Raw genomic sequence first — 14,442 nt, 5'->3', positions numbered from 1 at the left:
ATCATGAAAATGTCACTTAACATGTTAATGCCCCAGGAAAATAGAAAGATTATGTTATATACAGCTTATTCATCTGCACCAATGGGAGGCATTTCTATAATTGACATTCCCTCAGGGTTAGGTCTATGGTCTCAAGGCCACATGTGGCCCTCTAGGTCCTAAAGTATGGCCCTTTGACTGAGACCAAACTTCACAGAACTAATCCATTTATTGGGATATTTCGATTCAGTTGTAGTGCTGCACTTGAGGGCCTAGTGCAGCCTCGAGGCCACACGTTCCCCAATCCTACACCAATGAAATCATAGGTCTGGATGAAGAAACAATAAATATTGGAAAATATATGGAAGAAGGAAGATTATAATATATATACACATGTATGTTTATGTGTATATATATACATGCATGTATATATGTGTATATATACATATATGCATACACAAACACACACATATATGTTTTTTCCCAGGTGAGAAGTCAGGGCAATTGAGGTTAAGTGACTTGCCCAAGGTCACATGGCTAGTAAGTGTTAAGTGTCTGAGGCCAGATTTAAACTAAGGGACTCCTGACTCCAGGGTCGATGCTCTATTCACTGTGCCACCTAGCTGCCCCAAGAATGAAGAGTATAATATCCTATTTCATTTAATATATATTAGACAGTAGAAAATCCTTTGGATCATCATACATCCCTGATCGGGTCTGAAATGATGCTTTGTAGTGAAATCATTTATTTGTTCATTTCTTCCTTCCTTCCTTCCTTCCTTCCTTCCTTCCTTCCTTCCTTCCTTCCTTCCTTCCTTCCTTCCTACAAAGCAATCTTGAAAGTAGCCATTATTCTTTGAATACTTTAGTGGTAAAGCATTCAATAACATCGTGTTGTTGTTTTTATTGTTACAATGAAACGAGATCAATTTGTAGTCCTGGTATTAATGATTAGGCATTGACATGAATGACTGTGTGTTGATTAAACTGACTTGAATTACTGAACCTATTAATAATTCTGTCATAATTCAGACATGCACGGGTAAAATAACTAGTATAAATAGTCTATTGTATTTGTAGAGTTGAGCTCAAAGCTTGGGGCGGTGCCAGGGAGAGACTGGAATGATTTGTCTCATTTATCTTGTCTACGCTCTGGTATAATTTATGGTACCTTCCAAATCCTCCTGACTGAAGGCTTTCCATTTACCAATCTGGAATTTGGTAGCATTGTATGAGGTGAAAAAGAAGAATTGGTAAAGTTAGAAGGTTTGTTGATGAGAAGGCAGAAAAAAAAATAAATGGCTCTGAACTAACCCTCTAGCTAGAAAGAAGGATGAAGGATTTAGCCAAAATAACTACAGTGTTTTATCCTCTTAATTCCTTCTACTACCCAACTTAATACTAGTAAAACTGAAGTCCTTTTTGACTTGTTTTCTTTTGTTACCGAGGCAGCTAAATGATAATGGCTAGAGTTAGGATCCCAGGAAAATTACTAAAAATCTGCTTAGCTTAAATTTCCTCATTTATAAAAAGCATATAACAAGGGAATCTACCCCATACATTGTTGGGAGGACTCAAGTGAGATAAAAGTTGTAAAGTGTTTTGCAAACCATATACACATATGTATGTACTTGTATGTATGTATGCATTCATCTATATTGGCACATGCATATGTATGTATGCACATGTGTATCTGTATACACACATGTATATGTATACACATGTAGTTGTACATGCACACAGTGCACATATGCACTGTATTGTGTAGGTTGCATATGTGTTTCCATGCATGCATGTGTGTATATGAGTGTGTATATTCACATATATGCATATACATACATATATGCACACAAACTATTGAATAGATATGTATGTCTTAGAGATTTTTTCCACTTATTTATGTTTTAAAAACAAAATGTATTCTTTAAAACACAACAATGAATTTACTTATGAAAATAATGGTGTATCATGAAAATAATTTTAAAGAAACTTCAAATGCATAAGCTTCAAATATATCTTACTCAGGGGGAATCTTGGAGGATTGTTGTTGACATCAGTTAAAGTGATATTCACTGTGGTTGTTCCTGATAATCCACCCATCTGTCCTCCCATATCTTTAGCCTGGATGACCACTTGGTACTGCTCCCTGTTTTCTCTGCTCATATCTGGTAATGCTGTTTTTATTATGCCTTTTGGAGAAAGGAGAGAGAAGTCATGCATTTTAATACAATGGTTTTAAAATGGATTTATGCAACTTATACTGGGCAGATGTTAATCACAGCAAACAAATAAAATTTAGGTATACTGAAATAAGGTTTTCAATCCATGGACAATTTAATGTAATTGCCAGCATACAGAGCTTTCTATCTCTGCCATTGTTCAGTGTATCGTCTTTGCTAAATCAATTTAATTATCCTTTTGATAACAAACATTAGCTTTTCAGTCAATGCAAATCTTTCAACCAAATGTTCTTGTTTCATTTTAGAAATTGTCAGAAGCTTCAGGATTTGTCTCTTTCTTAGATTGCTCCATGTTTTAATTGTTTGCATGAAGAACTATCAATCTTTTTGATTTTACAGTTTAAATCCGGACACAAGAAGTTATGGCACAGTAGAATAGTGTTTTAAAAGCAATGTACTTTTTTTTAAGAAGACACGTCCCTCCCTTGGTGATATGGAAGCATTTTGAGTCATATAATCAATGATTTTTGAACAATATGAACATGTTTTAAATTATATAAAAACATGAAAGACATAAAGAATTCATTTGACATGTGTTTCTAAAATTATTATCATTATATTAGCAATAATGTTCAATTATTAATTCCTTACCAGATTCTGGGTCCACTGAAAAGTATGGCTGTCCTTGAAGTATGCTGTATACTATTTTGGCACTATTTCCATAGTTGGCATCATCTGCATCTGTTGCCATAACTTGGATAACAGATGTACCTAAAGAAATTTTGCCCCAACAGCAGACACATACATGAACACATATGTGAATAAGTCAAACTGTGAAATAATGAATTGGAACATCTTTTCTGGTAGTCTGTGATCAATAAGCAATGACACAGTGAATCATGAATACTGACTTTGACAAATATCTAGTGTCCACGGTAATGAAAATTACTGAAAAGAATTTGTTCCCTCTCCCCCCTTTCCTGTCCATTTTTATTGATTTAAAATGGTTTATTTTAATCAGGTTATACCCATAAATATATACCGAATAATCATAAGACCTTACTGCATAGAAGGATACAATGTGATTTAATTCTACTACGTTTTTAATCTGTTTGAAGTACTGTGGCAGGAAGAGATTTTAACACTGAATATAGTATGTGTGTAATTTTCAGATAATGTAATGATTGCTAAGCAGAGAAGAATAGTCAATACTGAATACCACACTTACAGCCCTCCTGCTGTACCTTATTTGTGTAACTTTAATCATCCTTTGTAAATAGGATGGCATACAAAAAGAACCATGCTTTTGTTATGAGTCAAATAAAGGAGGGCATGGAAATAAAAAAAATTGATACGTTTTCTTTTTCTGCTTGTGTCTATCATATTTATGTAACCATGAAATATTTATGTTCATCTCTATTATTCTGCTTATGTAGAAAAAGCTAAGTATGAGGGGCGGCCAGGTGGCTCAGCGAGTAAGAGCACAAGCCCCAGTGTCGGGATGACCTGGGGATAAAATCCGGGCTCAGATACTTGGCACCACACCCAGAAATAACTGGCCTTGTATCCTTGAGCAAGTTGCTTAACCCAGATTGCTTTAAAAAAAAAAGAAAGAAAAAGCTAGGTATCATAGTGAATAGAGTGCTGTGCCTGGAGTCAGGAGGATGACAGTTCAAACCAGCATCAGACATTTAATAGCTATATGGCCAAGTCACTTTACCTCTGTTTATCTTAGTTCCCTCAACTACAAAATTGGTATAACAATAACATATAATAGATACCAAATTGTTGTTCTCTTCCCCCCTCTTTATAAATAGGCTTAGAGAAATTGCATGGATGGTAAACAGAACTTTGGACAGGAAAGAAGAGTTTATAGTTTAAATATGAACTCATGATGAGTTTCTTGTCTGAGAATCAATCTCCTCATTCATAAAATGGATTTAGAGGCAGCATTAAATAGTCAAAAGAGATCTGATCATGGAATTGAGAATTAGTTCAAATTCCAACTCTTACAAATACAGGATGTGTGACTCTAAAGGGGGCACTTGAATTATCTGTGATCCTTTTTAGGAGTTTCTCAACTAAATCTTCCTCCAATGATTAAGTTACATATTAAGTTGAAAAATGGAGTTAATCATTATAGCTTGATTTCAGGGTAATTGTAAGGATCAAATAAGCAATGTTGGCAAAGTGCTTTATAAACATGTATTATTATGTGAATGTTAACATGATACATCTTCCTAAATATTTTATAGATAGATATTTAATACAAAAATATCTCTTTCTATCCATGTTTAAGTTTCTCCCATTAAAATCATCTCTTTATGTCTAAATGATGAGAGAATATTAAATTAAAGCTACAAAATCATTTAAATATTTTAGACATTATCCATTACATAACAGCTTACAGTAGCTACTACTATTTAGCTTTAGTGAAGGTGTCATTCTTTCTTTCACTCAGATTTCTACAAAGAATGAAAACACAGCTTTGACATTTCATTTATAAGTCCTATGTAAGTTCCAGTTGATTGTGAATATAATTTTTTCTTGCAGAAAACATGAGTTATTTGTCATTAAAATCCATTTCTGAGAGTGGTGACCCAGTGATGTACATAATTATACTGACAGCTTCATTTTCCATCTCTTCCTATGAGTAATAACAAATTTGTGTAACATCTATCCTCTGACAAATGCTCCAGCTGTAAGATAACAAATAGGTATTTTTGCCTATATTATAGGGAACCTGAGGCAGGAAGAGGGGAAAATTCTGCTTGCATCAAGATTATGATTAATTTGTGCAATAATCATAAGCAATTCCCTGCTTTATATTTAAAACTGTTCCCTAAATCTCTGTTGAATATATGTTAGAATATAGGCTGACTGCTTTCCACATATACTGTGGATCACATGAACAAAAAACTTATAAAGATGATGCCAAACACAGCATACTTTTGATACAAATTATGAATCTGTATCACGATACTTATTAGAATCTGAGGTCAATTCTTTTCCTACTGGAGTTGTTTACTTTTTACATTGCCTCCAAATTGACTTGCATGCATACAAAACAACTTCATGTGCAAATGGCACATTTCCTAAAGGCTCAGAAATAACATTTTATCAACAACTAATACTTAAAAATCCTAAGAGTTGCACTGCAAAAAAAGAAGAAGAAGAAGCAGTCAGGAAGAAGCAATTTCATGGAATAAAAAATGGCAAAGCCCTAAGCCAAGTTCAAAATTAAAGAATAAATGATTTAATTTCTCAGAGTTGAAGGGAACAGAAATCAATAGTCTGAAGATAGAAGAAAATACTTCCTATTTGCAAGAGAGTAGTAGTGATAGGAAATGGGATACATAGGAAATGACTGACCATATTCAATGAATTTATTTATCTAAGATATGGTGAAAAGTCTTACATGTTGCATATTGTTGTGTCATAATGGAAAGGACTCAGATAAATTTCTTATATTTCTGATAAAGAAAAAAAATCACAAAACAAAACTAGCCATATGAAAAAATAAGAAAAAAATAGCACTTTGAATCTTTGTGTTTTACTTACACTGGAGGAAACATTGATTAATTTAGATAACTTGAATATGTGCAGAAAATAATAAGCAAATATTTTATATGGATTTGGCTTAAATAATCTTAGGAAAATTAATAATTTCTTTATATCAAAGTTCTCATACTGTGCATATAAATTTAAAGATAATACAGTTTCAGGAGGAGAAGAGCCAAGAGGGTGGAGTAAAATCAGAACCTTGCTTGAGCTTCTGCTCCAAACACTTCCAATACCTATAAAATATGATTCTAAACAAATTTTAGAACTACAGAACCCACAAAGTGACAGAAAGAAACAAATCTCCCACTGAAGGCAGCCTGGTAGGCCAACAGAAAGGGTCTACAGCACCCTGCTATGAGGGGAGCATGGTCTAGTGTGAGCCACGTGGGTAGAGACAAGGGGAACAGATCTGAAGCCCAGAGCAGTTGGAGGAGACTTCAGGAGAGTGAATCACTGACAGCTATGGCACTTAACAGACTTCTTAACCCATAAACACCAAAGTGAAAGTAAAAGGTCTGTGGGGAACCCTGTTGATCCTGGGTGAGAGAAGAAAGTGGTCCAGCCCCTGCCCCCAGGGCAGCTTACGTGACTGAAGCAGCAACTGCTGCCACTGCTGCTGCTGCTGCTGCTTCTGGCTACCGACCTACAGATTGTAGAGGACATTTGCAGGAATCATTCTGCTGGCACTGAGGCAGGATTCTCTTGCTTTGCCCTGCTGGTATCTGGGTTATAAGGGTGCTGGTAGTGGAGTAATGAGTGCTGGTGTAGTAGAGCTTGTTGAGGTTGTAGAGAGAAAATCCTCCTCACAGTTCTGAGGCAGTGCCTGTAAAAATTTCTGACAATAGCTGTACAAAACCCCAGAAATTTGGGACACAGCACTCTCTACTCTGGAAGCAGAGTTCTACAAAGGCAAAGAGCTCAAAAGTCAAGTAACTGGCTGGCAAGATGAGCAAACAGAGGAAGCACAATCACACTACAGAATTATTTTTGGGGGACAAAGAGGACCAAAACAGAATCAGAAGAAGACAACGAAATCAAAACTCCTGCATGAAAGCCTCCAAAAAAAAATATAAAGTGGTCACAGGCCATGGAGGAGCCCAAAAAGGATTTTAAAAATCAAGTAAGAGAAATAGGGAAAATTTAGAAAGAGAAATGAAAATGATGAAAGGAAATCATGAAAAAACAAGTTAACAGCCTGACTGAAAAATTAACATCTTAAAAAAGAGACTAACTCAAATAGTAAAAGAGTTCCAAAAAGTCAAGGAGGAAAAGAATGACTTAAAAAGTCGAATTGGGGCATGCCTAAGTGTTACAATGAATAGAGCACCAATCCTTGAATCAGGAGGACCTGAGTTTAAATTTGGCCTCAGCCACTTAACACTTACTATCTGTTTGACTTTGGGCAAGTCACTTACCCCAATTGCCCTCTCTCCAAAAAAAAGGGAAAAAAAAAGCTGAATTGGCCAGATGGAGAAGGAATTTTAAAAATTCAATGAAGAAAATAATTCCTTCAAAATTAGATTGGAACAAATGGAAGCTAAAGACTTTATGAGAAACCAAGATTTAAAATTAAAAAAAAAATAGAAGATAATGTGAAATATCTCTTAGGAAAAACTACTGAACTGGAAAATAGATCCAGGTGAGATCATTTAAAAATTATTGGAGTATCTGAAAACCATGAAAACCAAAAGATCCTAGACATCATCTTTCAAGAAATTATCAAGCAAAATTGCCCAGACATTCTAGAATCAGAGGACAAAATAGAAATTGAAAGATTTCTCAGATTACCTCTTGAAAAAGATCCCAAAAGAAAACTCCTAGTAATCATAGCCAAATTCCAGAGTTCCCAGGTGAAGGAGAAAATATTATGAACAGTCAGGAAGAAACAATTTGAGTTTCTGGAAACACAATCAGGATGACACCAGATCTAGCAGCATCTACATTAAGGGATCAAAGGGCTTGGAATACGATATTCTGGACGTCAAAGGAGCAGGATTAAAACCAGGAATCACCTACCCAGCAAAACTAAGTAAAAAAATAACAGTAAAATACTTCAGGAGAAAATAGGGACATTCAGTAAAATAGAGGAAAAGACCAGAGCTGAACAGAAAATTTGACTTTCAAATAAAGAAGCAAGAGAAGGTTAACAGGAAAAAGAAATCATAAGGAATTTATTAAAAATGTTCTATTTATATTCCTACATGGAAAAAAATAATTTCAACTCAGGAAACTTTTCTTAGTATAAGGATAGTAGACAGAGGACACAGGATGAGTTGAATATGAAGTGATTATATCTAAAAAATAAAATTAAGAGGAGAGATAAATATATTGGGAGGAGAAAGGGAGAGATAGAATAGGGTAAATAATCTCACATAAAAGAAGCAAGAGAAAACTGTTACAATGGAGAAGAGCAGGAAAGTGAAAGGGAATGAGTCAACCTTACTTTCATTGTATTTGGCTTCCGGAGGGAAGAACATACACATTCAATTGGGTATTTTACCCTACAGGAAAGTGGGGGGGGGTGACAATAAGAGGCGGGATGATAGGAGGGAAGGCCGACTGGGAAGGGGGTAATTAGAAGGAAACATGTTTGAAAAGGGACAGGGTCAAAAGAGAAGATAGAATAAGTGGGGGGTGGGATAGGATGAGGAGAAATATAATTAGTCTTTCACAATATAACTACTATGGAAATGTTTTGTTTAACTACACATGTACAACATATATTGAATTGATTGTCTTCCCAGTGGGGGTGGTGAGGAGGTAAGAAGGGAAAAAATCTGGAAATCAAAGTTTCAAAAGTAAATGTTAATGTTTTTTTTACATGTAACCGGGAAATAAGATACACAGGCAACGGGGTATAGAAATCCATTCTGCCTTACAAGAAAATAAGGAGGGAGCATGAGGGAGGACATAAAAGAGAACTGTTTGGGAGAAGGGGTATTCAGTTTGCCTGCTGTCTTGGGGTGGGGGGTTGCGGAGACACAGAGAGAAAAATTGTAACTCAGAATCTTGTGGAAATGAATGTTGAAAACTAAAAGATAATAAAAAAATGCATTTAAAAAAGATAATATAGTTTCCTCACTGTTGAAAACAATCTGTTTGGAGATCTATTCCACACTGAAAATCAAATGGTCAAATCCCTAATTTGAACTGGCTATTTTAAAATCTATCTTAAATGATCTGTTCTCAGACATTTTCAGGTTGTGCTGTCAAAAACCAACTGTTGCCCTTTACATTGAAAATATAATGTTAAATTAACTGTGACTTCATATTCTAAGTAGGGGGACCCTTGTCAAAGATGATGTTGGAGAATAGAAATAGATTATATTGTATCTGTTATTTTTTCCATGCATAGTTTATTCAGTTCAATTCAATGAACAGTCATTAGGAATCTACTCTGTAACACAAACTGTTGCTGGACCCTGGGGGAACATAATGGTAAGTAAAGCATTATCTTTACTCTCAAGGAACCTAGGTAAGTTCATTTATTAAGCAATGTCTTAATTTTGCCTCATTGTATTTTGCTCAAAGACGAAAAAGGAAACACTGCATAATTATTTATACATTTTCATAGGAATTTACTTATGAATCAGAAAGTAGGCTTGCAAAAACATCAAAATTTATGCCTTAAGAATTTTTTTTCCCCAATTTTAGAAGAAAATAAAGGGAAGGTAGTAAAGCTAATTTGGCATTTTCATTTATGGCAACATTATCATATGTGTAATTAGCACATATGTTAGCAAGGGGAGAGTGGGCAGTATTATCCAAGCTTAATTAATTAGCCCTTCAGTATATGATCTATGTATAGCCTTTGATCAAAAATTATTTAAAATAAAATAAAAAGATCATGCATTGTGAAAGACATTTAGTCTTATAATTATTTTCAAAGATTAATTATATATAAATGAAAATGAATGGCTAATATAATATTTGGAAATCCAATGAAATTTATTAGTTCATTTTATTGTTGGTGGCTAATATGTTAGCTAAAATGTGGTCTTGTTTGTTAAAAAAAACTGCAGCAAAAAAAACAACAACTACTACTATTACTGCTGCTGCTGCTACTACTATTACTATTATTTCTATTTTTATTACTGATACTACTATAACTCGCAGAAAAGCAGCCTGGAAATATAGTAATGAATTTAGTTTTAATATCTTAGCACTCTTAAAAGTGTATCATACCTCCCATAACCCTAATGGGTCACATCCTATCTGAACACCATTTGCTTATTGGCCCATGGAGCTTATTTTTGGTCAAATCTGCTCATGGGATGATGAAAACAAAATTTAAATATTTCTCATTATATTTTTTTTAATAAAGTCATCTTTTGTAAGCAGAGAACTTACAAAGTTAACATTTAGTTGAGAAGCTTAAAAATTTTTCCACATGCAAATAATCAAGGACAGAAACATCTGTGAATTATTTTATCCTAGATGTAAAGACAGAATGAACCTTCAAGATAAGGTACCTCAGGACCCTCATTCTGCATATAAGGAAGCTGAAACCTATACAATATTTAATCAATGTTTTTGATTGCTTGATTCATAAGCAAGAAACAGGTGACCCTGCTGGTGAAAGTCAGAAAAGGAATTTAACTCCAGGTCCTCTCTCTGAAACCAACATTCTTTCAACAAAATAAAAATTAGCTGTGTGATTTGGAGAGATTTGCTTCATCTCTTGGGGTCTGAATTGTCTCATTTTTAAGGTAAAGGAGTTAGAGTGATCCTTGTAATACTAGATTATGCTTTTGATGTATAAAAAAACAAGAGCTAGAAGGAACTTCTAGGTGAGGAATAAAATTCTACAAAGTTACATCATACATACACCATTTTACAGTGACAATAGGGTGAAAAGAGGGAGCTAAGCAAAGAAAGAACATATACAGAGAAAAATCAATCTTTCATTTCATACTGCATTCTAAAAGTCACTATTGCTTATTTTTAGTCTGTTGATTTCACATGGAATTACAAATAATTAGGGTGAAAAGTTTTTGGTGAATTATTACAGTATTCTCACTAATGCAAATGAAAGAATCATATTGCTAAATCAGTGTGGCCAACCTGAAAAAATGTATTCATTATTATGGGATAATAGTCTATGAAAGTTTTAAAAGCTTAAAATACTAAATATTACCAATAAGAAGAAAACATTTTTATAAGAACATCCACATGAGAGACAGGAAGGGAAATAAGAAAAATCAAAATTGTTATGTACCTAGTGAATTATTCTAGCTTTCCTGATGAAAAGAAATACATAGTTCTCAGCTTAGAAAGCTTCTCTAGTTTAGCCAAAAGAAGAAAAGGTTGGTTTACTAAAAGACATTTACCCTCCTTTTCTTCTAGAAACCATTATATTTATCTAAGGAAGTAAAGGTTAAAGGTGAAATTCTGTCATCTTTATTACTTGACATTAATAGCAAATATTTACTGAGCACTTACTATGTGCCAGGTGTAGGGTTAAGTATTTTGCAACGACTGTCTTATTTGATACTGTATTGTTAATGTATTTTTGCTTAATTGGAAGATCTTTCCCATCCATTAATAGGCCCATGGGATTTGGTTGAGTCACATGGAAGCCTGAATCACACGAGCCTGTTTTGGGATGAGCTTGCTGAATGGTGGAAACAGTAAGGGTGGAGCAGAGCTGGGAGGAAATGGGTCAGAATAGTTATAGCTAAGGTAGAGAGCAGAAGCAGGCAGAGATCTGTAAGTGTTCTTTTGTGGGAAGGCCCAAGCAGGGGAAAGGCTTGCAGAGGGCGGTGCCTCCTGCATTGTTATTGTGTATAGATTTCTTTGTTGCTATGATCACCTTGGCTTTCTAGTATTGGGATTCAGTTTTCTGGTGTTTGAATAAAAATTTTGCTTCTGTCTTTCATGTGGAGAGTTTGTTAAATTTTATGATTCAGAGTTATCCCATTGGCACTATAGATCCTTATAATAACCAAGGGAGGTAGAGATTACTATTAATTTCCATTTATAATAGAAAAAAAAAACTGAGACAAACAGAGGTTAAATTGCTTGCCCAGAGTGACACAGGCAATCTATTTTACTAGGTAAATTCATTTGGATTATAAATTGAACAAAGCAATACAGACCATTACAAAAACCATCCAAAATCAAGACACAAAAAACAAGTATTAGTCCAATGAGAAAACAGCATGCTTGTATGAGTGATATGTATCAATTTCACTCTTGGCTAAAACTAGGCAATGGAAGAGACTTCATTCATTTGCTGACTTGACCCTGGATCCACCAATATTTCCGATGTGACCATCAACATTGTTAGAAGAATCCTATGTTTTATGTAGCATTTTCTTCAAAACAATCCTGTGAAGTAGTGTTGCAAGTATTACTATTTATCCTCATTTTTCAGGTGAGAAAATAGTCTCAGGTTGCTTAATTGCCTTTTGCTCCTCAGCTCACAAATGTGAGTGTCAGGATTCAAATCTAGAGCCTTGGACTACAGACTCAACACCCTTGCTGCATTATTATTGTTGTTGTTGCTGTTAACCAGGACTATGTTTTCATTGGCATAAGGACCTCAAAATCAGGAAAATAACTTTCTCAGAGTATATTGGCCCCCCAGTTTGCAGGTTAATGACTTAAGATAATTTTCTACAATACTGAGAAGCAGTCTCCCAATAATAGGTATGTGGTTCCTTACTTATTGAGTTTTCTCACAGTAATCAATTTCAAGTTTTACATCAGACCTCAGAAATGAAGTTATACAAATCATTATTTTTGTGAAAAACAATTGCTAACTAGACATGACTATTTCTTTTACTTAGATGAGGATTTTGGAAGTGGGGGATTATTTATACAGGTAGATATCTTAGCCTTCACTGTGCAAATTTATGCCCCACAGCAACACCTCTTTGAAAAGTTTACTTTCTACCTTGCCCTAATACCTGTATAGTTCTTTGTGATACAGCATGAGAAGGCCTTGAACAAAAACAAGAAAAAGTTTTCATAACTAAAAAGACTAAACTTCATGAAATGTCCTTGACAAATGCCTATCAGATAATTATTCAAGAGTCTCTATTCCAAGCACTTGAAATGTTTTGTGCCTTTGGTTAATATTAACATTTTAAAATATCCCATGATTAGGCATTAGAAACTTAGGACTAATATGAATTAAGGTGAATTATTATATACCAAAATTAGATATTCTTAAGGGAAAGTTTGACATAATGGATAGAAGCTTAGACATACTGTAAGAATGAACTCATGTTTAATATTTGTCTCTGACACATAGCAGTTGTGTGAACCCAAGTAAACCATTTAAAGCCTTAGCTACCATATGGGTTTGCGACATACAGTTTAAAAAGTGCTGAAAGGCTGATGAGTGGAAAAAGCTAAAGAGGTCCTGCCCTAAGAGATTCTTAAGGCTTTAAACTGCAAAACAGTAAATGCTCTGTCCTGGGTAAGGGAGGTTCCTCACAGCAAATTCCCTCTCCTATTGAAATTATAGGTCCAAATACCACTAAGATAATCATAACAATAATGAAATGATGATGACAGCAATACTAAATGAGGAAGATGAGGATCTTCTATTAGAGAGTGACTGTGGAAGAAAGAATAAGCAATCCAAGCGATAGATTTAACAAGAGAACTGGAACAACAATACAGTCTTGGAAACAATTAGAGGGAGACACTTGGAAAGGTTGAGGAAGCCGTGCCAGTCTTTAGCAGACCATAGAAGGTAATCTTATATAAGCTGCCCCTGAATTTAAGAGAAGGTGGCTCACAAAAAGAAGGAATTCCATAGCATTTGACTGGAAACAGGTTTATTTTCTTTTTACCAAAGGGTAAAGCAATTTCTTTTCTTTTTTCAGGAAAAAAAATATTACCTCAAGCAATGGATTTTAGGACTTTTATGACATTTTTAGCTTCAACTATCTCTCAAAAAAATAAATATTTCAATTCTTGATCCTAATCAGAATCAGTGAAGCTACAACTGAAAAAATGTAAAAGAGATATTTTCTTGATAATTATGGAATTTAGGGCCCTTTTGGAATAGTCTAGGTGGGCCACACAGGTTTTATCTGTCAATTTAAAATGCTGTGGTACAACTGATTGGGACTATCGTCCTTGAATGTTTCTGTGATATTGGAGAATTTCACCACAATACTATGCATAAAGCATATATTCATTTTGTTTTTCTTTAATTTTAAAATAAGATCTGTGCTTTCCCAACTGGTCTTTAGCCTATCCTGATTTTAGAATCTTGTAGTTTATTTTCCACCCTAGAGGTACAAGGAAAACAGTTTACTTCACAGGGTTATTGTGAAAATTAAAGGAGACATATATATATATATATATATATGGATATTGAAATGTACTAAGTACCATACAAATACAATGGGATATACAATTTAAAAAAGATGTCCAATTATTTTCCTCAAATTTATACAATTTTATAATTTTATGTATATGTATGTATGCATGTATATAGTGCTTACTATGTGTTATGTACTATACTAAACATTTTACAATTATTATCTCATTTGATCCTCACAACAACTCTAGCCTTGGAGATAAGCAGCATTATTATCCCTTTTACACAGATGAGGTGATTGAGGCAGGTAGCAGTTAAGTAACTTGCCCAAGGTCAGACACCTAATAAGTGTTTAAGACAGGTCATTTATACTCCAGGCCCAGCTCTCTATCCACTATGCCACCATATTTCCTCTTCACTGAGATTGTCAGATTTAAA

At 34.4% G+C, this 14,442-nt stretch overlaps 1 protein-coding gene across 1 annotated transcript in view; it reads right to left on the bottom strand.

Moving 5' to 3' along the window:
- Nucleotides 1-14,442, bottom strand: part of LOC138171049 (cadherin-9) — a 258,694-nt gene that overhangs the window by 49,010 nt on the left and 195,242 nt on the right. Inside the window, exons 4-5 of the mRNA XM_069100485.1 lie at nt 2,811-2,930; nt 2,001-2,168 (exon numbers count right to left, since the gene is read on the bottom strand). Of these exons, the coding sequence (XP_068956586.1) occupies nt 2,001-2,168; nt 2,811-2,930 (288 nt within the window). The remainder of the gene's footprint in view (nt 1-2,000; nt 2,169-2,810; nt 2,931-14,442) is intronic.

This window comes from Petaurus breviceps, unplaced genomic scaffold (genome assembly GCF_028583685.1).
Source record: "Petaurus breviceps papuanus isolate PSGF00001 unplaced genomic scaffold, PetGlider_PUasm1.0 41, whole genome shotgun sequence".
NCBI classification, from domain to species: domain Eukaryota; kingdom Metazoa; phylum Chordata; class Mammalia; order Diprotodontia; family Petauridae; genus Petaurus; species Petaurus breviceps.
The sequence above is the reverse complement of the archived record's forward strand: the minus strand, read 5'-3'. Positions and strand labels throughout refer to the sequence as shown.